The sequence below is a fragment of the Cydia pomonella genome, chromosome 9 (assembly GCF_033807575.1).
Source record: "Cydia pomonella isolate Wapato2018A chromosome 9, ilCydPomo1, whole genome shotgun sequence".
NCBI classification, from domain to species: domain Eukaryota; kingdom Metazoa; phylum Arthropoda; class Insecta; order Lepidoptera; family Tortricidae; genus Cydia; species Cydia pomonella.
In genome coordinates this window covers 19177095-19203689 of record NC_084711.1, presented here as the reverse complement: position 1 = coordinate 19203689, position 26595 = coordinate 19177095, and the positions used below count along the sequence as shown (strand labels likewise).

Below are 26595 nucleotides of genomic sequence, written 5' to 3'. Positions count from 1 at the left end.
AGCTGATATCATCCGCTACAGAATGAGGTCATCATTTAAACGAAATTTGAAATTTACGAGTAACCATCGTCGATCACGACACGTAAGACGCGGAAGACCCAGCGAAGCAACAATGTATTTAAACTATAAAACATATGCAGGGCTTGTCACTTAAATCGTAATTAGGTACGACGCCCATATCGAGTCGGCGAAGGTCGGCGAGACTTTCGCCACGGCGTGGCCCAACCGGAGTATCGGGAAATCTAGTCGCCTACCTACACGACTAGCTTCAAATTGCGTACAGAGCACAACCGAACGTTTCGGCGAACCGGTATAACACATGCGCTTTGAACAAGAAAATAATAGGGGGAAGAAGCTGCATGAGTGTTCAGAGTATGCTCAGCGGCAAAACACACTACATGCGTTGTAGGTACACTTATTTTAAATAATATAGATATTGTAAACCTTCTTGTTTTGTCACGGAGGTATTCGGTTTCATTTGTCACCTAAGCTATTGCAGACAAAATTGATTATTAGACCACTGGCTTTAGCGCACCAATCATTGTGTCTCAGAATCGTTTAATGACCTGGTGTAACCTCGCATAGCGTTGGTTTTGGGAAGGCAAGGTAGACCGACGATCTCCAAGATAGCTAGGCTTTCTCACGGCTGATATCATGACAATGATGTGCAATTGAAAACTGTAACATTTGTTTTTCTTTTCTCAATAAGAACTTCGCACGCCATATTCACTGAATATCATGGCCTCTTACTTTTCTTGAAAGCGATATCATCCCAATGAATATCTTTGGCACAATCCGGTAGTCATATCCCAAGAGTCTTGAGACTCTAGGGTCAATCGTTAGTCGGTAAACAATGTCTCAGTGTAACCCCGCATAGCTATCCATTGCATATCCTATTCAAATGACTTCTATAAGGGTCAGAGTTTCAAGACAGTTTCCTAGTACACTCGTGCAGCAAGTTATCTGAAGTTTGCGGAACGAAATCCGATCCTTATGCGACACGCGATCGAGGGCACAGTGTGGACAATGACAGTAGTATCTTCGGCCAACAAAACAAGTTCGAAATAACAAATTTTCATTGTTTAGTTCTGTAAAATTTCTCAACTTTAGTCTTATCATAAATGTTTCAAAAAGAAGATAAAATGTTTCTATAAATTTCATACATAAGATGTCCACTGTTTGTAGGCTTCATTCAATAATTTCCTCAAAAAATAGCCCTACACCCTACCATGCATTGTCACCACACTTCTCTAAAGGATCAGATTCTCAATCTTGAGTTCAGTGATTCCGTTTAATTCTTGTCACACTAGTTTTAACCACAGATCAAAGAAGATTGAAGATTGATGAAGAAAGACCAGTGTTCTGTAATCATTGTGCCGCTTCTAAGAAAAGCGATAATTGACAGTTGAAGGGCACGAATCATGCTGTTCTTCTCTAATGTATAACACATTCGATTTTGGTTGCAGGAGCAGCGCAAGAGCCGCATACAGACAAAAAGTGCGTGCCATTGTGAAAGTTGCGTTGTCATGCCGTAGTGCATTCCATATTCCATGTTCAAATCTCGGATGCAAAGGCTGCTCCATTAGCAACCCGGGCAAGTGGTACCCTTGTTGTTTGTATTGTAAATACCTACAGTTGTGTGCAATATAATAACAGTACATATGAAAATGTAAATTAAGGGAAAACTATAACTTTAGATCAATAATATTGTATCTTTTTATATAATTATTCTGCATTACTTGATATTGTTTCAATATTAACTGTAACCTTTACTTAAATGATATTGGAAGTAAAAAAAAAAATATCATGAAAATCGGCTGTTTTACTAAGTTGCGGAAATTCCTATAAAAACGTAAAACCCTACGAAAAAATACAATTGTGTACTATAATTGTAATTTAGAATCATTCCTATTATTTCCAATCAAAGCCTTACATCTAAACCCAAGTCATCCAGAAAAAAATAAACTTTTCTATAAGACGATCTTCGTCGCAGAGTGTACTGCTATTATATTGCAACACAACTGTATTATCGTAGGTATATTTGTGAGTCGCACAAACCAGCTTCGATTCAGTTAACTGGCGGAACATTTGTTCACCTTATTGCAACGACACAACGTCTACCAATGGTCAGTAATGTTTTTATAAGATGGACTACTCTATATTAATCTACTTTGACGAGGTCTACGGCTATCAGCTGAAGAACTTTTTTCACGTTATTCTGGCACTTCGTTAAGCACTTTTTTCACGTTAAGTTGGCACTTTGTTAAGCCTTCCGTTCCCACGTGCCTTTTTACCTGGAGATATGGCGGTTGATACGAGTAATTGAAGGTGAAAAAAGTTTCTTTTGGCGGCGTTTTAATGATCTCACATACTAGGTTTAAATAATATTGGGCCACACTTCGAATCAGTTACTTTTTTCTAAATATCAAAACTGATCGTAACTGTGAAGTTGGACATCATGTCTTACCTGCAAATTCCGTAAAAATGTGAGTTTTTTGGCGTATTTAACTTCAATATTGAAAAAATAATATAATTGTGGACATCATATGTTCAGAGACAAAATACGATCTTGCGTCTTATTTCTCATTATACTCCCTAAGGCCATAAAATGTATTTTTTTACTTGGTCATAGCTTTTGGGAGCTGTTTGGGACGTTCTGCCCTTGATTGACAAGGCCGCTCAGGTGCCCGGGGCCCGTGCGCCGGCGCAAGCGTTGTGCAAGCGGCGTGGGCGAGAACAATCGCGCGCTCATTAACAAAACAACCGAGGAATGCGGGATATCGCTTACAATGTCAACATACGGAGTCTTTGTGTAACTTTTATCTGGGGTGGAGGAAAGAAAACTGTTGGCTTGTTCGAGGGTGCCATAGTCTCACGAAAGAGGTTGCTTAGTCTTAAAATGAAGAGAAAAACGTGGAAAGTGGATCTTGGGGTCCAAAGCAGTAGCTGACGACGCATTAATATAAACATTAAGTGACAGACATGTACAATCGCGAACTTTAATTGTTATATTAAAGCCATTAGGGGTTTACTTTACACAGGAGATGTCATAGAGTTAGCATTGACTATTGACTACCAAATTAGCTTTAACCGTAGATGGGTCACCAAAGTCTGGGACCGTGCTTCTAATAGTTATAATTATACCTGTCAAATATTACAAGCTGTTGATAAGTCCGTCTATGCTTACTAGCACCGACTTGGACAGAGCAAAGTGAGAGAGTGTCTTAATAAACGCATTTTTTTCATAAAATTTGACATTCCTGTACTTTGTCATTGCTATGCACATGCAGACTCGGCTTGATCAGACTCTAATCGTTTGTCCCTAAATGTCATGTTTGACCTAGAGCAAAATCAAAGTAAATGTTTTGTGCTCAATTGAAATAACAGCAACTTTAAGTAGCTAATTGTTAGACACCTAGTCACGCTACAATAAGGTTAACAAATGCTCATTTAATGACACTAATACAGAACCGTGCGACAAACTTCGTAACATAATTAAATTCGTGTCACACCGTCGCCTAGATGCCGCTTATCTCCGAGACCGCAGCGTTGACATCTGATTGTTTAAACACCATTACTTAACTCACATGCTTGATTGTCATTGAACTCAATGCTGAGGTGATAAGGGTGACAGCTGTTAAACCCGGCTAGTAAAGGTTTGATCGATCGCCTATCGTCGCGCACGCAACACAGCTATCTGCGATACAGCTGGAGTCTTAGATATGCATTCAAATTTATGCTTAATTTAGTTTTATTAGACTCGATGGTAAATTGTCAGAGTATAATCCGCATCCATATATTAGTGGACTAATCAACGCACCAAAAGTATCTATCTGGCACCCTGGAATACTTTTCCAAATATCTTTCACGTTTGAAAGTTATGTCCCACAAATTAATTGTTCTAGATAAAGAGACCTATATCTCTTTTAAGCTATTAGATATAATGATACTTTTAGTAAACTGATCCGTTACTTTTGATGCTGCCTGGAAGAACAGCAGATAATGTCTAAAACCGCATAATATGAAGTATAAGAAATCACAAATGGAGATGTCAATGCAATGCATTCTAATTTGATTAAATTAGAATGCGAGGTTACACCAGGTCAGTCAAGCCAAGCTAAATCCGTCGGTCTAATAATCGATATTGTCTAAAATAGCCACGGTGACAAACGAAACCGAATGTGACGTGATGCAACCCGAATTTAGTAGCGGTGCATCGGCCGGGTCGCGCTTGCCAAGCCGCTGGCATTTCGCTAACACGAATAAGATATTAGCGCGGATAGCACGGCGCCGCGAGAGGTATTCGGGCCAAGTGTCGAATCAGAATTAACCCAGTAGTATGCCGGGAACGTGGGCCTACGCACGTGGAGTGAAACCTGAAAGAACTCGATACCCACCGTTTTCTCTGTTTAGAGAATTCGGCATATAAAACAAATTGCCGCTAATTCAGCCACATATTACAAAACTTCGATACCTAGGTAACTTAAAGCGCAGGGTACTCTTAGCTTAAAGTGTTGCAGTATCACAAAAAGTAAGCTTCGATTCGACTTGCGCTCCAGCCATGTTTGGCGCCACACATACAACGGTTTTAAGACGCCATGGCAACATGAAAACAAGATCTTGTTTTCTCAAGCCAAACGCGATGCAAAGTGCGAAGCGTTAGGCGACTGGTGCGACTACATCCATTCCCTTAGGCCACCGACACGTTAGCGACGATCTTGGCATTGTAGAAGTATGTTAGCCGTTTTTCTATACAAAAAGCCTCGGCCGCCCGCCTCGCCGCGACTGGTTCCCGACACCATATGCGGGAGAGAACCGTTACAAGCGAGTTATGCAACGCATTCAATCTTGCACGCGAGCTTCTAAGAAGTCGATATGCAAAACGTGTTCGCGGGTTGTGGAGCTAAGGGTGTAGGAGGGGCGGTCACATCGGGTCGGAGGTCCGGCCGCATTCCTCCGCTGCACGAAAGTGAAACCGCGGCGACCGACCGCTCAGCTGTAGAAAGTACACGATTACATCTCGGCTGCGCCGGACGAGCAAAAACTGCTATCTCCGGGCTCCCGGGAAACGAGCCGCCCCGGGCGACGGAGAAATTGCCAATAACAGCTATAGCTAAACGATTCCTTTCATTTACTTAAACACCCGCGCTCGTTCAAATGTTGGATTTCACTCGAGCTAGCGCCGACCCGAGGCTATGGCCCACAATAAAGCTGTACTCCGAATAAATCATCGCTGATCCCATCGCTGGTCTTACGTAGTCCGATGCATCATATCGCGTAAGACTTTAAGAACTTTCATACGGGTTTAACGCTTCGAGTCCAGTAGCACAATAATAACATCGCATTATGTTTTATTAAGCCTCGAATATTAAATCTAATAATCTTTTCGCGTCGAATTAATGCGAAGTATTTAATAATTCCGTACGATCTGAAGGCAAACAATGATGAGTCACTGCGAACAGGTATGGTATCAACCCATCGATGACCATCACCATTTACGATAAACGACTGATTACATTGGAAGCTAAATGCCATATAGGTAGATAAAACGCGCAAACTGTCGGTGAGGACTATAAAGAGCGAATAAAAAAAAACTGTCACAAGTCTGAAGTCACAATCGACCTACAGCCGGCAAGGGGAAATGAAATTGATTCACAAACTAGTGGAACCCGATCCGAACCAGTTCCGAGCGGCCTCGCGGCTTCAAAAATAGCACTTGATCAAACAAAAAGTGCAATTAGTCGAGCGACAAAAGTTAACCAGCAGTCGATAAAATGGCTACGTCAGGAGGCCGACGCACGACCTTGCGCGGCATGCGTGGAAAGATCCTAGCATCACAACAAAATAAACTCCACTAGCGTACTGCCTTGTTGTTTAAGGTACATGTAAACAACGCGAGCCCAGGTATTATTACTTTATAATAAAGTTGATACAGATACAAAGTAGTCGCAAAGATTTGTACAAAACTTAATTGTAAAAGGAATGAGCGTGTGCATTTTAAGTGGAAATACCAGCTGAGCCCCTTCTCTTATTTCAGAATTTTAGGTAAATAGGTATCTCCGTCGTGCTGACGGGGCAGACTCCTAAAATTAGTGCGATAAGGACAACCAGACCCGGATTTAGAGACCTAGGGTCGCTAGACACTTGGTATGTACCTAGAATTTAGGAAGGCCCCCTTCTCCATCTCATTGCTAGGTTGCCTGGGCCCCTAGGCGCCGGCCTTGTGGGACTAGGCGGAAATCCGGCAACTGCATCTTAGACGAAAAACCCTGCATAACAATCTTAGAAATCGAGGTTTCGTTCTCAACATTTTCCTCTTCTAAAACGTAACCAATCGTAACGAAATTTTGGGAACGGAATGAGAAAGAAATGATCTGTATCTGACCGTTTTGATTTTTGCGTTTACTGTTGCCGTTTTTGTATGCTAGGCATTTGTTTACGACGTATTTATTTGGATGTTTTTAGCGCTTTTTAAAGTAACCTAGTTCTTATAAAAACAAGAATATTAAAAAAAACAAACGTACACACACAGGTACCGGTAATATTGAACTCAAATAAGAAAAAAAATCTAGGGCCAAAATCTAGAGAAAAATGTCGAGAACGTTTGTATGGAAAAATGACCACTGTTCGTCTCCTTTTAAACATATCTTTTTGCTCCCTTAGCAATTTCAGCTGTTGACTCTACACTACACTCTGTACAGTACAGGTCAAAGTCTATGCGCAAGGGCAAGCTATGTGATTGGTTTAGCGACTATCAAATTTATATCATATTAAAACGTAATGCGCAATTGCAGTGATATCTCCGTTAGATACGTAATCAGCTGTTGTCGTTATTGCCGAAGAATATCCATATTATTCATTGAATTAAGCAGGCAAGTTTAACATAGTATTAGACGAGGTGTTAAGAGTAAAATTGACAAACTAAGAAGATTCATTTTCGAAGAGATTTGTACAATACAAAAAAAAAGAAATCACGAAATTCACAAATATCTTTGATGAACAAACACAATAATTTTTAAGAAAGAAATAAACGAAAGCATTGTGCCCAACATTAGGATAGTAACAGTTGGCACATTGGATATGCTCCATGGTCACGAATGCATCTTGGAAAGACCACAGATAAATAAAACACACTTAAATATATTGAATTATATGTCTGTACTTTAATTAGTACCTTACTGACTTTAATTAGTGGTTTCATTGGTTATTTTGCAAAAATAGTGATAAATTTATAGCAATTCACTTGGTTATGTTATTACTTTTTTATTTACAACGGGAAAAACAAAATGAAAATAAGACAGAACTCATTGGTATACTTCAATACTAAGCAGAAATTGTGAATATGTATGGTAGATCTTTACATATTTAAGAATAAAAATAAATATATAATTCTAAAATAATAATTCAGTTATTGTGGAGCCCGGCAGAAACATAATTGTGGTGATACTTATGTACAGCAATCGTTTCAATATGTAAATAGGTACCTATTACTTATTTTCCTTTAAGTTATGACTATTATTTCCTTATTATGCTACTGTCATGTATATTGTGAAATAGATTTAATTTACACCGTAGGTAATAAAAAACTATTTATATCGTGTCTGTTTCTGTCATGATTCACTGGGTCTGTGTCGACAAGTAATATTTATTGTAATTTAATAAAACTTCCTTGCTGATAGTAAAAAACATAATTCATTGTTCTAACATACATTGTTATAAAACTTTGATAATTGATTTTGTCATATATTTCATATTTAGTAAATGTATGCTTGGCTAAACAAATATTTGTTTTATAATTATAAAATTCAAGCCCATTGACATGATTCAAGGAGGGTAATATAATATTTATAAATAACAAAACCACATTAGATGGCTACATTTTATGGCATAACTTTAAACATAAAATCTCAGAATAATAGTTTGAATAACTCAAAAAGCAACTTTAAACCAACACTCCAACCCAAAGGTTGTCTGGAGAAGATCGCTTTTAGCGATAAAGCCGCCTGTTGTTACCTGGTTCTATTTTCCTTTAAAAATTATTTGTAGTTTTACATGTATATTTACTTACTTACTTCTCATAATCTATAAGATTATAAATAAAACTGTGACATATTCCATATGTAATCATTTATTAATATTGAAATGTACCAATTCCTAAATGCCAACAAGTATACTACTTATTCTCAAAGGCAGACAATGTTTTAAATAAACACACATGCTCAAATTCTGCCTCCATACATTAAACACAAACTAAATTTTCTAGACATGTATCCCTATTGTTTTAAATTACACCAAGGTAGGTGTTTGATAGAATGTTACATTCACGGGCCTTGTTCAAGAAAATAACTGCCTTATCTTCCCTTATCGGGGGACTTGCTTCTCATCAGTCATGTTTATCAGAAACATGCTGATAACTTCCATAGCTGATACACGAAATAATTTACTCAATGTCAACCTATATTCACATATTACACATCAATGGCAATCTTAATGAGGTTTTAAAAACATTAAATCATAAGTTGTAAATTTACTCTGTAAATACATTACAACACTGCTTGGTATGTCATACTTTTATTCCTCTCTCAAGGTTAGTTATAATACTTTTTATGTATTCATTGCACAACACTATCACTGAGTTAGTCTACATCCATAAAATTTTTTTTTAGTTTTTGCTAAATGAGCTCACAAAAAGACATTTTGTTATTGCCATGCAGTGACATTGACCATGTAACAGTTTCATTTAAAATGCAAGCCAAGCCCTTTCCCTTCATGGTGATTTTAACTACTTCCTGCACACGCAAAAAGCTACTTTGTTTACATTGTCCTTGGGAACGGGTTTCTTTTTGGGGGTTTTAACGAACAAAAAAATATTTCAGTCATTTTTAATAGTAGCTTTTGGAACTGGTATTTTGACTTGGTTTGAAGGCACTATAAAGAACCTAACCCCTATTTTTTGGTTCGGTTGAATTCAAGTTTGACAGGTAAGGTGAAGAGAAACAATAACTAACCTTGCAAAGGGAGTCTGTTCCACGTGGTAGACGTCTGTGATCGGCTCCGTGCGCATGATACTGCGGAGCCTCTCCTCGGAGAGCTCCAGCAGCCCATCACTCGCCGTCTTGAAATCAGCTTTACTCAAACCACTTATAACACTCATTTTCAACGTGTACTCTTGACGACTGACGGCCGAGTCGATAAACTCGAAACAAAGATTATAATACTTCCGAACGATTCACAATAGTCCTTGAAATCAACGTATACACTTATCAGCAAATACGAGGCATCAATTAGGCCACATGAAACATTGTAATGCCTCCGGGTTTCTCAAAAGGTAACAGAGTGCTCTCCCTTGTCATTGCGAGAAGCGGTTACGGTTTTATTCAAACGCTCCACTGTTAGTAAACACGGTTATAAACAAACATTTGTATCACTTCATTATATTATTCGCAATGAAAAGTAAAATAATTTGTTTATTTACACACGCGATTCGGAAAACTTAAAATTGACAAGCGCGGCGCGGACAGCTGCGCATCGACGAGTCGACCGCACTTCGCCGTACACGTTTCTGCCGTTACGAGCGTTGCAACTGGTATTCGTACGCGTACCGGTACCGCGTATTTGAGAACTCGTATTTAATACCTGTTCCGCGCGAAGTCCTAATATAGCCGTTCTCTGTCACTTTATTGTGTAGTTGTCTCCCTAACCTGGCGTTCAAACAGTTAGCGAATAAAATCCTAGATGGCGCTTACAGTTCCGACTTAAAATATTCGATGGGAACCAAGAGAATTAGAAGGATCAAAGCCAAATGGCGATCTAAAATGTCGAAAGATGGCAGTATATTTGTTGTGGCTACCAAGTTTTCTTTGGCAATTCATCTCTATTTTAAATTCTCTTTGATAGGAATATGTCTCGCTTTTCAAGTGGTTTAGTAATAAATATAATAACAAATACGCTATTAAGTTTAATATTCAACAATGGATATTTTAAAATACATATTTTCCTAATTTTGATTTTTTCGTTGGTAAATGTACCTCTCTAATACCAGTAGTGACATCTATGGACGAAGTAACAATGCTTGGTAAGTAAGCAAAGCATACAAGTTAATTTCGAAATAGTGCATCGTACTGCCGCTAGATGACAAAAAACGTAAAACTTGTGCACTTTTTAGCATAGATAATCAATTAATCACGTAAAAAAAGATCTAGCAATGTGAATTATTGCAGTCACAAATTTAACAACTTAAGTAGGTGGCGCTGTACGGTCCCGTAGTTGTCTTGTCGTTCGGTCGAGGGCTGCCATCTCGAATTTCGCCAAATTTAATGTGCTTCCTTACATGAAAAGTGTCCGGGTTTTCCCCAGACACTTCTTGACAACCCCCCCCCCCCCCCCCCCCCCCCGGACGGCCTACAAACTAGGACAAATCCGGGAAAACCCGGACGGATGGCAGCCCTATTCGGTAGGTAACTACTTACTAACTAGCCTGTCACACGCTACAAACGTAGTGATTATATGCTCTTTGCACGCTACAACAAGGTGAACAAGGCTGCAACGCATTCTTACAATTACAATACAACAGCGCCTACTCTTTTAGATATAAAATTTTGTACTACTTTAAGAGTAAAAAAAATCTCATACCTTTTTTAACTTTTTGGTTTTCTATTTCAGCCTTTTCATGTAGATTAATAATTGTAATTAAGTTAGTTAATTGAGTGTACCTATTGTGCAACAAGTAAAAGGAAGAACCTGTACACATGTTCCAGTAAATAAACCGTATCTTTCTTTATTACTCTGCTTCCAGAAGTGCCTGAGCATCTTGGCCAAAAAGGCGGCGCCCGGTGTGTTTATTTCCTTGAAGTAGCTCTCCGTCGAGAGACGCTCCAACCACGCCTTCCTTTTCGGGAACCTACGAAATATAGGTATAAGTAAAACAACCAGAAGCAGTTAATCATTCTTTATTACTCTGCTTCCAAAAGTGCCTGAGCATCTTGGCCAACAAGGTTGCGCCCGGTGTATTTATCTCCTTGAAATAGCTCTCTGCCGAGAGACGCTCCAACCACGCTTTTGTCTTCGGGAACCTACAACAAATGGAGATCGATAATGTTTTAACCCTTTGAACGGCACACCTATTCTACCTACAGGTAGTAGATACAAAGAATGTACAAAGGGTAATATGAAACTAATCGTGCGCGCCTGTGGCTGTCTTTGACTGTCAAAGGCTTAAATTGTTGAAACTGGATCCCCTGCAACGGATCAGCAACAGTAGATCCGAGCGAACGTACGTCGCCATCAGATATACAGGAGAGGCTGTTCACCATAATTATCTGAATTTTCTCTCTATGTACCTTTGCCGCTCTCTAAGTCCCTATGCCTTGTCCACGGCATAACCCGCCGTCTCAATGCCGTCTCGATTATGTTATTGCTGGAGCTGTCTTTTTTACCTACTCGCGAACTACTTATTAGCTTCAAAAGCATGGATCCCCTGCAACGCAAAGACAGTAGAGCCGAGTGAGATATCCGCCACAGTCAAATGGCCCGCGACCACAATACGCTGGCTCTCTAAACATGCTTCGATTACAGCGTAGGTTAAATATGTTCACAGTTACACCATCAAATTTACTCACGAATGATGGCCAATGTAATTTATAGCTAAGTGAACTTATTACAGTCCAAATCATGCATGTCAGATGGTGCGCAGCCACGTACTCTCGTCGTCTCTCCAAATATGCTTCGATTAGGCGTACAGCGTAACCCTCCTCTTTGTCGAATATGATCTAATTTACCCACGAATGATGCCCAATATAATTTATAAGAGTTATAGCCAAGTGAACGTACTTATTAGCGTCCAAAGCATGGATCCCCTGCAACGCAGCTGTTGTAGAACCGAGCGAGATGTCCGCCACAGTCAGATGGTCCGCGGCTACGTACGTCCCGCTCTCTAAATATGCTTCGATGATAGCGTAACCCTCCTCTATGTCGGATATGTTCTTCTTGGTCGGTCCTTTTGATTTGCCAGCGAATGATGGCCTCTGGAATCAAAGAAGTATAATTGAAAAAAAATAGCATACCTCAGCGCACCGGTCTTCGTCATCTTACAGAAAGTTCACCCAACAGGAAGAATAAAAAAAACCGGCCAAGAGCATGTCGGGCCACGCTCAGTGTAGGGTTCCGTAGTTACTCTTCCGTCACAATAAGCTAAACTTGAGCTTAAAGTATAGTAAATTGTTAACCAAGGGATGAAATGGTATCTTCCACCCGAGTTAAACAAATAGGCAAATTTGCATAATCAGTACCTAATTAAAGTAAGTCTTTTTACTATGAAGGGGAAACTTTTTGCGATAACTCAAAAACAGCTAAACTGATCATGTCCGCTATAGTTTTCATTTAATGTATTTCTTAAGCTCTACTTCCACGATTTTTTTCATATTTTTTGGACCTATGGTTCAAAAGTTAGAGGGGGGGGGGGGACACATTTTTTTTTCCTTTCGGAGCGATTATCTCCGAATATATTCACTTTATCAAAAAATGTTTGTTGAAGACCCCTATTAGTTTTGAAAGACCTTTCCAACGATACCCCACACTGGAGGGTTGAAGCAAAAAAAAAAAATCACCCCCAATTTACGTGTAGGGGAGGTACCCTAAAAAAAATTAAATTTTTATATTTTATTGTACGACTTTGTCGGCTTTATTGATTTATATATCTATGCCAAATTTCAGCTTTCTAGCACTAACGACCACGGAGCAAAGCCTCGGACAGACAGACAGACAGACAGACGGACATGGCGAAACTATAAGGGTTCCTAGTTGACTACCGAACCCTAAAAAGAAAAGTACTACCTACAGGATTGGGATAGAATATGGACGGAAATGTTAAATCGAATAAAATAAGATTACAGTAAAAAAAAACAATTTAAGATTCATACGGGTGTATTACCCCTTAAATATTGGGTCTTTCCTAGAAAGAAATATATCTATAAGTACCTACTTAATCTATTGGCACTTCAGAAATTCTAACAAAGGCAACCAATCAATCAATCATCATTTATTGCACCATGGTAAAAATCAAGAGTTGTTACAGCATTTATACAAACAGTATCTCATGGACTCTAAAAGGGTATGACAAACCTTTCCTTAAACGAAGACATATATGAAGTAATATTTACATTATGTCATGCATCAGTTTATTTCAGAGAATTGCCGAACTTGGGTTGGGTAATTCATGCTGGCAATAGTTAAAAGGATCGTTTTTGGTTAAAAGGAATGTTTCTTCGGAAGACGCAGCGTGAACATCAGACACTTAATTAGGTGAACTGAGGGTATCATGTGCTGGTCGTAGGTTACTAAGATCCAGGCTATTGTCTACGAATGTTGGTCTAGTAAGATACCTACTGAAACTTCTAGAATTTGTCGGAACAGAACTCCCGCGTCGAAGTAAAGGCACTGGTCGACTATGGCGCGCGTGGCCGGGTCAGAAGGATACAGTCTTTCCTTATGTTGAGCGCCATATTTATTTAGGAGATACAGGATTATTGCGTGGCTGTAATGAAATAAAGCATATCATAAATACGAATTGGACCGGTTTCATCTATTATTACAACTTTGGTGACTTTAAGCATTACCACTCATCCTCATTTTAAAATTTGTATTTACCTAGTTAAGTAGGTATCTGTTATGTCATTGCATTGTGAAAAAGAGATAAGCAACTGCTGAAAAGTTGCGATACATCCGTATTTTAAAATGACACAAATGTAGGATTCCCTTCCATATTTGTATTATGCCGTAAGTACAAAGTATCAAGTTTTCCGCAGTTGGGCGGAAAAATTCCGCTCTAATTTTAAAGGAACAGTTTCAGAGCACAAGTCTTAGTTCTTTTTTTATGTGATAGCAAACGAGCAGACTAAGCCACCTGATGGTAAGTGGTCACCTTCACCCCCGGACTTAGGTAACATCAGAGGAGCCAAGCGTTGCCAACCTATATGAACCCTGAACCCGCTTCTTGAAGAACCCCCATGTCCCATGGCGTTAGTTAAATATATGGGTCATAAACCTTTTATTTGTAATATGATTAACTCGTTCGCGTCTCACTTGTAGACATCGCTATATTATGAGAATCTATTAAAGCATTTTTATGCAGTTCCTACTTGAGATAAAAAAAAAAACTGGATATATACGAGTATGTACCAGAGTCGTTAACTTTGATTGTATTGCCCACAGAAGTGACCTTTTTCTAAAATGTGTTTAACGTACCTTTCTGCGACAGTGAGGTTTCCATCTTTCAGCACCGGTATAGTGGACATTGGGTTTAACTGAAAAATAAAAAGTTTATCCAGTGGCAGTCTCATTACCGGCATATTGCAAAGTAGCTAAGTAACCTCTAATAAAAAGTGACGTACTTAGTCGTAGTTATTACGAGTTTACGACGTAGTACTTCAGATCACTTCGGCTGCAGGTTTGGCCACATTTGTGCTCTAGTTTAAAGCACTTTTGGGTAGGCTAACGATGCACATCCCTGGTACGCCGGGTGCGGGCCAGCCCAACCGAATCCTGCGTTCGATTGCCGAGAGGTTTGTCTGCCCATATTTGAGACATTTGATGATAATTATGCATGTTCCTAGAAGTACTTACTTATTATGTCTAACCATTAATTAGGTAGAAACATAGCTGTCTTAGTAATTATTTATTGATAAGTTTGTACATATTAACATAGCTATAATTGCATACTAACATATTTGTGAGTGATGAGTGTAAAAGTTACTTGAAATAAATAATAAAAAGAAAACATATTGTGTGGGTAAGTACTCCAACTAAACTGTAAACTCTTATTCTATGTAAGTATGTTGGTACGGACCTTCTTGAACTCGGGCGACTTGTGCTCGCCTTTGATCAAGTCGGGCTCCACGTAGTCGAACTGAAGGCCCAATATGGCGCCGACCATGCGGACGGCATTGGACGGTGGGCTCGCATCGCGCTTGTATAGGATTAGGCGCGCTGTTGAGCATACTGGAAACAATTATTAGACAGTAAATAATAAATAAGCCTTAAGATGGTTTATAACGTATCGTATACGTCCACAAAGCACGGGACTGGTGTGTGAGGTGTGAGATTCGGAGATACTCGTATATGCTCACTTTTAAGTTTTATAAGCGATCTTTTTGCGTTCTCATTATTTATTTCATTTATTCAACATTTTGTTACAGTGTTAGATAATTTTCCCATTCATAAAACCACGATTATAAATGATATGCATGCAATCACCCATGCAATGTGTTTGTTTTGTACCGAGAAGGTACTAAGTAACTATAACTAGGTAGGTAGCTAAATACTTGTACTTGATCTAGCTATAGTGACATTTTTTAGTGATTGTACTTATCTAATCTCTGTGTTATGTATTGTACTTTACATTAGAGATAGTTCAGATAGTTGCCGTCCTAATAAACAAAATCGCAACGGTATGGTAATAAATAAAGAATAATCAATACCTATTGATAATAATTACTATAAATTAGATAACAGCGGTAAATGAACAAATTACCCCAATGATATAAGTCCCTATACCTACCTACTTATAATTTTACTAGCAGCATCGACAGCGTTGTTACAAAAAAAAATATTGGCACACTTATAAAAAAATAGTACTTAACTATTAGTATGTCAGAATAATTAAAATAAATATCTAAAGTATTTATTAGTACAGTCAGCGTCAAATACTTCGTAGCAGTCAAAGTGGCCAAATAGTTCGGTACACCATACTAAATATATGGTGTACCGAACTATTTGGCAACTTTGACTGCTACGAAGTATTTGACGCTGACTGTACCATAAAGGATAATAACCTATATTTTACGTACAAGCCGGTTAAAAACAACAAGCAATCCGGTATTTCATTCATACTTGTCAAGTACCTAACTTGAATAAAACACCAACATATCGCACAGTACCAAAGTAACCACAACAAATTCCATCACCCAAACATTTACCAAGACAAATGTGTAACCTGAAATATGAAAACTCTATAAAATTCAATTTACTTACCATGATTAAACAAAGTTTTCGTTAATCTCATGTTGGCAGCGCGCGGTCATGTACCAAAGCGTACGTTAACATGGAGCGGCGTGTAACGACTCACTCGACAACGAAAATAAACCGGCCTTGCTTGAGTGAGCGCGACCAAACCGCAGCTACAGCTGACCGGTAGTAGGATGTAGTGAGGTTAGGCTGTTCAGTGCGATCCATGAATGGATAATTTACATTCCGCAAAGCGTCGATAGAGAAGTAATTTCTATTGCTTTTCTTACAGGCGCTCAAGTGGGTTAGACAGATGAATTTTTTTATACCACGCCGGTGGCAAAGATACATACGACCCGCCTGATGGTTAGAGTAGCGCTACCTCGTTTGACGCAAAATAATGACCTATATATGCACAATTTATACCATATATTATTGCAGGCGTGTTTAAATTTACACCTTTATTTTACACTATGCGCTTGTATAATATTTTCTTTTGGTATTATTTTTGACCTCGTTATGTAGTGGAATAATTACATATTTTTAACGAGAGTACTCTGAAAATGACTCAAGTCTCTAAAAAGACTCGAGGTCCCTAATAACTAGTTGAAAATAATTCCAATTTCGAACAGCGTACCACACATAAGCATAAGCGCTGCAGTACAATTTTAGTATGTGAGCAAAACCGCTTATTTAATTTACGCCGCAAATACGACCAGTACTTGTATAAATTAAACATATTTACAAAACTTGAGCTTTACCGGTACCTGGGCTGTTATAGTTGGTAATGATGTAGAATATAAGTTACGAGGAAAGGTACCCAACTGTCCGGTTCCGATTTGATTTATATTTATATATGTTATAGAGTAGTCTGAAATAACAGACACGTATTTTTTTTAGCTGCCCAAATTGTCCTCCAAAGTACTTAAAAATTACTAAATCTTCTAACTCCTATAGAAAGTGATGCTCAAGCAACTTGCTAGTTAATGGCTGGTTTGAGAGCAGGAAAAAATAATGAGCACATGTTTTGTTATATCGGCTGAAACTCATTTTTTCCTAAAAAAAAAGTTTTATAATCTTATCGCTAAAGATACACATAAAACGGGTGTTTTTTTTAGGAAAACTTGAGTTTAAGCAGATATAACAAAACACGTGCTCATTATTTTTTCCTACTCTCAAACATATACTCAAACAAGCCATTAACTTGCTTGCTTGTCCTTAAACTACGTCCACAAGAGAAGTATGGGCATTGTGAATGTCATCTCGCTTTGTGTGGTAGGCTGGTAGGGCACAGCACAGCGGATGTCATTCCAGATCTAGAGCAGGGCCCAACTGGGGAAGTACCTCCACCTTACAGAAAATCGCAGCCAAATAACACTAGACCCTACTCATAGTGTTGTGTTCCTGCCGGTGAGTAAGGTTGCCAGAGCTCAACGAGGGTGGGAGGGGGTTAGGCTCCTCTGGAGTTGCAGGCGTACATAGGCTACGGATACTGCTTACCATCAGGCAGGCTGTATGCTTTGTTTGCCACCGACGTAGTATTAAAAAAAAAAGTTGCTTGAGCATCATTTTCTACAGGAGTTAGAAGATTTAGTCATTTTTAGGGTTCCGTAGCCAAATGGCAAAAAACGGAACCCTTATAGATTCGTCATGTCCGTCTGTCTGTCCGATTCTGTCACAGGCACTTTTTTCCGAAACTATAAAAGCTATACTGTTCAAACTTGGTAAGTGGATGTATTCTATGAACCGCATTATGATGTTTACACAAAAATAGAAAAAAAACAATAAATTTTGGGGGTTCCCCATACTTAGAACTGAAACTCAAAAAAACTTTTTTCATCAAACCCATACGTGTGGGGTATCTATGGATAGGTCTTTAAAAATGATATTGAGGTTTCTAATATCACTTTTTTTCTAAACTGAATAGTTTGCGCGAGAGACACTTCCAAAATGGTAAAAAGTGTGTCCCCCCCCCCCCCCCCCCCCGTAACTTCTAAAATAACAGAATGAAAAATCTAAAAAAAATATATGATATACATTCCCATGCAAACTTCCACCGAAAATTGGTTCGTACGAGATCTAGTAAGTAGTTTTTTTTTAATACGTCATAAAAATAAAAAATAATTTGTTTTTTATCAAACCCATACGTGTGGGGTGTCTAGGGATAGGTCTTCAAAAATGATATTTAGGTTTCTAATATCATTTTTTTCTAAACTGAATAGTTTGCGCCAGAGACACTTCGAAAGTGAAAAAATGCGTGTCGTCCCCCCTGTAACTTCTAAAATAACAGAATGAAAAATCTAAAAAAAATATATGATATACATTACCATGCAAACTGCCACCGAAAATTGGTTTGAACCAGATCTAGTAAGTAGTTTTTTTTAATACGTCATAAATGGTACGGAACCCTTCATGGGCGAGTCCGACTCGCACTTGGCCGCTTTTTTAATACTTTGGAGGTTGGAGGACAATTCCTCTCAATAGATTGAGTTTGGGCAGCTAAAAAAAATACGTGTCCGTTATTTTAGACTACTCTATAACATAATAAATCAAATCGGAACCGGACAGTTGGGTACCTTTCCTTGTTACTTGTGCGAATGAAATCGTAGCGTTTTACAAGTAAAATTGCACCTATGTATAGTGACCTCTTGCTCTTTGTAAACGCTTCATAATACGTCTGCGTAGTATATGCACAAATGTAAACAAAAAAAACAATAAACAGTTGTATCATTATTTTTTATTCTTCCTCCAGAAGTGTCTGAGCGACCTGGCCAGAAAAGCGACGCCAGGCGCGTTGATCTCCTTAAAGTAGCTTTCTGTCGACAGACGCTCAAACCACGCCGCACTCTTTGGGAACCTACGACAATTAATATTTAATATTTATAGGACATTATTACACAAATTGACTAAATCCCACAGTAAGCTCAATAAGGCTTGTGTTGAGGGTACTTAGACAACGATATATATAATATATAAATATTTATAAATACTTAAATACATAGAAAACACCCATGACTCAGGAACAAATATCCATGCTCGTCACACGAATGCCCTTACCTGCGCGTCATCGTGGATGACACAAACTATATCAAGTGCTTCTCGTAAACTTTCTAATGAGCCTAAACTCAATGTGCTTGCCCGAGCGAGATGTCCGTCACAGTCAGATGGTCCACGGCCAATATGCCCTGTGACCCAAGCATGCCGCGACTATAGAGTAACCCCTCTATGTCGACTATGTTCTTGTAAGGACAGTCCTTGCCCGCGAATAATGACCCTTAACACCTAGTAAACTTACATATTAGGGTCCAAAGGATGGATCCACAGCAACGCAGAGAAAGTAGACCCGAGCGAGATGTCCGCGATGGTCAGATGGTCCGCGGCCACGTATGCCCTGTGACCCAAGTATGCCTCGACTATTGAGTAACCCTCCTCTATGTCTGATATGTTCTTCTTGGTAGGACCGTCTAGCTTGGCCGTGAATGTTGGTTGCTGGAATTAATTTTAAATTAGATAAACATAAATGTTTTATTATTACGAAGTGGAAACGTGTCATAAAAGCCATATTGGGAAATACGATTCTCACGTCAAACGTCATATAAATTTCGATACTTATGTACCACATCGAAATAGGTATGGAGGAGGAGGAGGAGGAGCAGGAGATTCGTAGAAAAAGTATCAAATTCAAATATGTGTCCTACAAATAGTAGGGCTCTTTATTTGGCTTGATTTAGCTCTTTATTTACTGTCTCTAAATTCATATGCACCAGTGACCCACCTTCTTTAAAAAATTACAGTATCTGTACAGTGTAATGTAAAAAAATATTAAATACCTATATTAAAATGGGTCGCTCACGTATTATAAATCAAAAATTGCTCGTCATATTTCGCTCCATAAGGAACACCTTCTTCAACGGGAACACGGGTTGGCGGACCGACGTAGATACCGCACAACCCGTTTTAACATATTTAATGTATCTGAGAGTGCTACTAATGTCAAAAAGAAAGTAAATCAAATTATTCCGGCATGCACAAAGTCAAAGTTGGGCTCTGCCATTTTGCAAAATCACTTTTCACATTGGAAACTCTGACCAAGATCATGATCTTAGTCAAATTTAAATAAATATCAAATTTTAGAGTATGGGAACTTGATTAGGTAGTTACAGTAACTGCTCGCATCCGTGGAAACAGCACGCCGACGTCGAAGAAAAGGCATTGGTCGACTATGGCGCGCGTGGCCGGGTCAGAAGGGTAGAGCGTCTCCTTATGTTCGCCTCCATACTTGTTCAGGAGGTACATGATTATTGCGTGGCTGAAATATATAAGTTTATCAGTATAATCTTTAGTAAAAGTAACCAACTTCATAAAACAGTTTAAAATGCCATTTAAATTACTATTTATCACCATAGTGCATTATAACCATTACAATTATACCCAAGACGTAAAAAGCTTGCCGTGGAAGAGTTAAAATGCAAATGGTTTTTAGATAAAAAATTAAAAAATGGCTTTAAGTAGTTCCCTCAATCCCTCATGGATTTTTCAAAAATGGGACAAAAACGGTTGAGAAATGACGGAGTTCTGAGGTAACAAACATTAAAAAATAAAACAGAATTGAGAACCTCCTCCTTTTGAAGTCGGTCTAAAATTGAGCTGGGTTGTATTTACTTATTGTTTTGGTAACGTGGCATAAATCCACGACAGAGACAAAATATACCTTTCTGAAACAGTGAGGTTTCCATCTTTCAACACCGGTATAGTGCACATTGGGTTCATCTGGAAAAATAATTATAAATCCTCAATTTTATCATAAACTATCATAATAATAACCAGGCCTCGGAGTATTTTTAGCACGATAAGACTAAAGTGAGCTATGGAGTCGTTGTTAACTTTAAAATTAAAGTCATACTCATCCTCATTAATAAAATAATAACTATACAAAAATACACCACCATCCTCATTGACGAATAACAAATGCAGGTACTACAATAAATCCATAGAACACATAGAGTAGGAATGAGTTCTTCATAATCTTCACGTGGTATGAATTTGCAGGTACTACAATAAATCCATAAAACATGTAGCGTAGGAATGAGTTCTTGATAATCTTCACGTGGTATGACGTCGTGTACATTGTTCATTTCATCAATCCGGTTGTACATTTTCCCATGTTCTCTGGAGTGAAACATGTTCTATGTTGGTTAAAAATCCACTTATAACTCGAAAAAGATCTTTCTACGTCGACTGAAGTTAAAGTAGCATGTTATAGAACTTCCTCAAATTGTTGTGAGCTTGCCATTAAGGTCTTCGCACACTATATCAATTCCACACCAACTCAACTCACTTTTGGTTCAGCTTAGTGGACGACGAGTGGACGACGCGTAGACCACCCGACAGTTACCTAAATGTTAAACTTGTACTGTAGGACATACAAGATAAGGCTTTAATTTCAATATTTAATTTTGAGTCGAGTGGCTGTTGAGTTGTAATAGTGTGCTAAGACCTTTATTCGTATTTCATTAATATCCGGGTCCCTTTCAAGAACTTTTTGTAATATATCTGTAATTGTGTCAAGGCCAAAACATGTTCAAAATTGTGTAATATCGTCTATTATTTGAAACGCTTGCTTTATTGGAAACTAGTACCTACACTGTAATTTTCATATAATATAATCAACAATAACTTGATAATTGTCTTTAATACTCGTTTGGTATGTCTATATCCCGAAATGCGGTATGAGCGTTTGCTATTGCGATGGCTTATTTTCTTGGATATTGATTATATTTTTATAACGTAAAATTTAATTACATATATGTAAACAGTATTACATATAAGTCGTCAGAATAATTTAAAACGATCCGGACGTAATTAATCAATGAGGATGAGTATGAGTATGACTTTAATTTTAAAGTTAACAACGACTCCATAGCTCACTTTAGTCTTATCGTGCTAAAAATACTCCGAGGCCTGATAATAACCTAAAAATATAGAGCTCGGAACAGAATAATTAAGTTAGGATTAAAGTACCTAATCATATCTATAGGTATGTTATGTCAGTATGCAAAAACGAGGGGATTTCATAGGTGGCAAACGAGCAGACAAATCATCTGATTGTAAACCAGATGGGTTGCAAGTGCGTTGCTGGCACAGGAGCGGCGCTAGACTACCCGTACCTCTTTATTAATGAATACAGCTAGAACTGCAGGCCCAGTATGGCGCCGACCATACGTACAGCGTTGGAGGATGGACTTGTGCGCTTGTATAGGACCAGGCTGTCAAACATGCTAGAAATAATTATAGGTAGTTGTACCTTCTTAAACTCGGGAGATTTGTGCTCTTGTTTTAACAAGTCGGGCTCGACGTAGTCGAATTGCAGGCCCAGTATGGCACCGACCATACGCACCGCGTTGGAGGGTGGACTTGCGTCGAGCTTGTATAGGACCAGGCGTGCCGTCGAGCATGCTGGAAACAATTACATAGTAGACACGGTAGATATACACCGTGTCCAATAAGTTCGAATACAAACTTTTAGCACTTGCTGTATAGACATACGGATCGCTGGCTATAAAATTCTTATTTTAATTTAAAAAGTATATTGACATAAACATAGTACTATAATTTCATAAGTCACGTATTTTTAGTTTGGCTTCAATACACGATGAAGTACGTTCGTGAAGAAATTATTAGAAAATTCCTTAAAGGCGACAGGCCATGTGCTATATTCAAGGCGTTACAACCCCATGGAATTAAACGGAATCTGGTTTATACTACTATAAAAAGGTATAAAGAGATCTCTTCTACAGAGGACAGGAAAAGATCCGGTCGGCCCCGCTCAGCTAGAACTGAAAAAGTGGTAAAGGCTATAAGAGAGCGAATTCGGCGGAAAAAACACCGTTCTATTAGAAAATTAGCTGCTGATCTGAAAATTTCCAGGGGATCTGTACATAATATATTGAAAAAAGATCTTGGATGTCATGCTTATAAAAAACGAAAAGTACATGGCATTTCAGATGCAACCAAGAAAAAGAGAGTAGAAAGATGTAGCACCATACTTTCTTGGCACGCAGGTGACGAATTTGTTTTCTCGGACGAGAAACTCTTTGTGTTAGAGCAGCCTCATAACGCCCAGAACGACCGGTTGTGGGCAGCACGGATAGAAGACATTCCAGAGTATGAAAAGAATGTGCCTAGGTTCCAGAGCTCACCATCAGTGATGGTTTGGGGTGCTCTTTGTAAGAGGGGCAAACTGCCTCTAGTTTTTATTGATAAAGGCGTTAAAATCAATGCGGCATACTATAAATCGGAGGTTTTGGAGAAAAATGTTGCCCCAAATTTAAAAAATATGTTTGGAGACGATTATTATGTTTTCCAACAAGACGGAGCTCCGTCGCATACGGCAAACGCTGTTCAAGCTTGGTGCAAGGCTAATTTGACCGATTTTTTGCCGAAAAATGAATGGCCACCAAGTTCTCCAGATTTAAACGTTCTAGATTATTTCGTATGGTCATACATGCTCTCGAAGCTAAATAATTATAAAGTCGCAAACCTGAGCCATTTTAAAAAGGTTATCGTGCAAATTTGGGACGATATGCCGATGGATGCGGTGCGTGCCGCTTGTGACTCTTTTGAGAAACGTTTGAAACTTGTAAAAAAAGTTAAAGGTGGAGTAATTCCAAAACATTTGTTGTAAATATTGTATATAAATGTGGCTTTCATTTAATATAATTTTCATAACATAAACTACGCGTACATTTATTTCATTAAGGATCATAACTGTATTCGAACTTATTGGACACGGTGTATATATATATATATATATATATATATATATATATATATATATATAAGTATTAGTATTTTGTTTATCTTTGTGGCCAATTCACTTCATAGCATACTTAAAAATAACATACAATTTAGGTTTACCGCAAAACAAGGAAGTGACAGTAAAAAGTCGTTTGAACCATTTTGAAGATCCAACGGATTATCAACTCTATCTCTAGGAACGATAGAGAAGAGATTACAAGTCAAAAAATTGATAAAGGGACACCCCTGTCGTCTACCCGACCCTTACTTACTAAAATAAATTACCATTTTCAGATACACTTTTCCCTCAGAAATGCCAGGCGACATTTACCTATGTGACAAAGTGTATAAGTATCTAATACAAAGTTATCATTAAAAATCTCTTCTAATTAAACAAAAAAAAAATGTGTGATAAATCGTTCATAAACTTCACCATGAATAATCAAAAAAAAAAAACCATTTATTAGGAATAATATGTACAGTGAGCTGCGAAATTGCAAGAAGTTATGAATGAATTCATTGATAAAGTCGCCATGCACTTTTACGGCTGATGGTACATACATTGAATTAAGTCAACAAGAACAATGGACTTACCTTCTATTTCCAATAGAATTGGATTATTAGATATTAATAGCTTTTATTTTTTATAGTAAAAGTGGCAAGGTGGGGAGGGCCCCTGAATAAGATTGTATGCTGTCACTTTTAAAAGATAATCCTCGTAAGTGCCGGCGTTCTAGTACAAATTCCATACGATTTTAAACTCTTATAGACATAAAATAAAGTTTCAATTTAAAAGGCGGAAACATGTAATCATACCCAAACCAAATAAAGTTATCTAAATACCTACTTGCTCATGTCACAAACGTAACGTAATAATATCTCTGTTTGTACTTATCTAATCCCTGTTTATCGATTGTGCTTTACATTAAAGATAGGTACATACGGTCGAGTTCACTAACATATTTACAACCCAAATTTCCAAAAATATATTTTCCGCCTTATTGTCAGTGTCTTAGAGGCGTATTTGGTTAATTGGCTCGTAAAGTTGATTGTGAGCTCGACTGTACCGTACTAAAACAAGGAACTAAACTAAAATCGCAAGTGTGTGGTAAGAATTAAAGAATAATCAATATTGATAAGTAATAACTATGGTATGCTATCAAATAAGTCCAATGATACAATTTTATTTCCTCAAACTTGTAATGAAATGTTGATATGACTTACTTTAAATTAGGTCCGGAAATACCACATATCAGGTGCGATGAGTGAAGATGATATGTAAAGGAAAAAAGGAACAGCCTTACACACCTAGGCCTGTTGTAAGGCAACCTTCTTTTGTTTTTTAATCGTCAAATTATGGTAATTCTGCCATTATGTTTTTTTTTTGTTTTTTTGTCTTTCTTTTTTGTGTTTTTCTTTTCCTTTCTGTGTTTGTTAAATATTGTTTCGGGGATTCAAAGGGGAACGAAAATTTAATTATTTTTACGCTACGCCGACGCACGGTTTAGGAGATATTGCCCTATAAAGATTTCTGCATTAGGTACTGAAAAAAAAAACTTTATTAATAACCTGAAAGTAATAATAACAATCATCATCATCATCATCCTATTTATTAAAATTATTTCATTGCAAGTTTGAGAAAATAGCACTATACAAATCTCGGCGAGAAACGGGGCTGTCGGCCGCGTATCCCTATCCGATATCGCTACGGTCGGCCGTCTATATCTACTTGGCCTGCAACCCTTCGTTTCCCCTCCTCTATAGTAATGTACTCGTACTATTCCACGACGATATGTCCATTGCTTCACATTTATATAATTTTGTTAACATGTCTTCCCGACTTAAAAGACGCACAGATTTGTCAAATCCAACCTTTAATATCATGACAATAAGTAATGACACGATCTATATTAGGTATAAATGCGAAAGTAACTGTCTGGGGCCGATTTTTTAATTTCAAACGTTATAGAAATCGCGAACAGAATTTAAAGAAAATTTGGAAATCGTTTTATCGATAACTGTATAACTCTAAACTTTCAACGAATTCAAAAAACTTCTGTTTACGAGTCGGTTAAAAACAAATCATAAGTAAAATAATTAAAACATCAACAACCCAAAGTAACCGCGAACTTCATCAACCAAAATATTTACCTACACATAAGTGTAACATTAACCTTATAAATTAAATTCACCTTGATTAAACAACGTTTTCGTTAATCTCATGTTGGCAGCGCGCGGTGTAAGCGTACGTTGACACAGAGAAGCGCGTAGCGACTCCCTCGAAAACACGGAAATCACTAGCAGCCTTGAAAGAGCATGACCAAAATATAGCTGACCGGTAGTAGGAGCTAGGAGGTAGTAACTTTAGGCCGTACGGTGCGAATCCAAGATTAGGGAGGCAAAGCGTCGCTGTGAGGAGTTTCTATTACTTTTCTTGCAGGCGCTTTAACACTTTCCTGCGACCCGTTAGACGGGGTCTCTATACGTAGGTGGTTTTCGCTACATACGGTTTTCCCTTGTTATCGGCTATCACTCTTAGCCGGTACCTTGCGCTGGCAGTGAGTGTTGTTTCAACTTTAGGGCGGTTTCAGACCAACGTTTTATACAAGCGTTTAAGCTCGTATGGACCAAACGTAGGGAAACATATAAAAATCTAATGTAGGGAAATGTGACGCGCGTATAAGCCCGTACCGCCGAAACGACCGTAAACGCTCTGAAATCGTCCTTAGACGAACAAAATACGCCAATCACCTAAAAGTATTTTAGGTACTTATATTAAAGAACAGTGCCATAGAGGTT

At 38.2% G+C, this 26595-nt stretch overlaps 2 protein-coding genes across 3 annotated transcripts in view; both read right to left on the bottom strand.

The window, feature by feature from the left end:
- LOC133521624 (death-associated protein kinase related) overlaps positions 1 to 9661 on the bottom strand; it is a 359879-nt gene extending 350218 nt beyond the window's left edge. Inside the window, exon 1 of one of the 2 annotated variants that reach the window (XM_061856692.1) lies at positions 9009 to 9661. In XM_061856692.1, the coding sequence (XP_061712676.1) occupies positions 9009 to 9154 (146 nt within the window). In that variant the 5' untranslated portion in view covers positions 9155 to 9661. The remainder of the gene's footprint in view (positions 1 to 9008) is intronic. The other variant, XM_061856694.1, reaches the window with a different exon arrangement.
- A 1272-nt stretch (positions 9662 to 10933) lies between these two features.
- Positions 10934 to 26485, bottom strand: LOC133521009 (uncharacterized). Its single transcript, XM_061855731.1, is given in 13 exon segments — positions 10934 to 11072; positions 11830 to 12023; positions 13384 to 13531; positions 14242 to 14300; positions 14843 to 14994; positions 16027 to 16072; positions 18675 to 18833; positions 18835 to 18856; positions 19295 to 19488; positions 20161 to 20308; positions 20711 to 20769; positions 22304 to 22455; positions 25989 to 26485. Coding segments are annotated over 13 exon segments (1494 nt in total). The 5' UTR covers positions 26020 to 26485; the 3' UTR covers positions 10934 to 10942.
- Between the last annotated feature and the right edge of the window lie 110 nt (positions 26486 to 26595).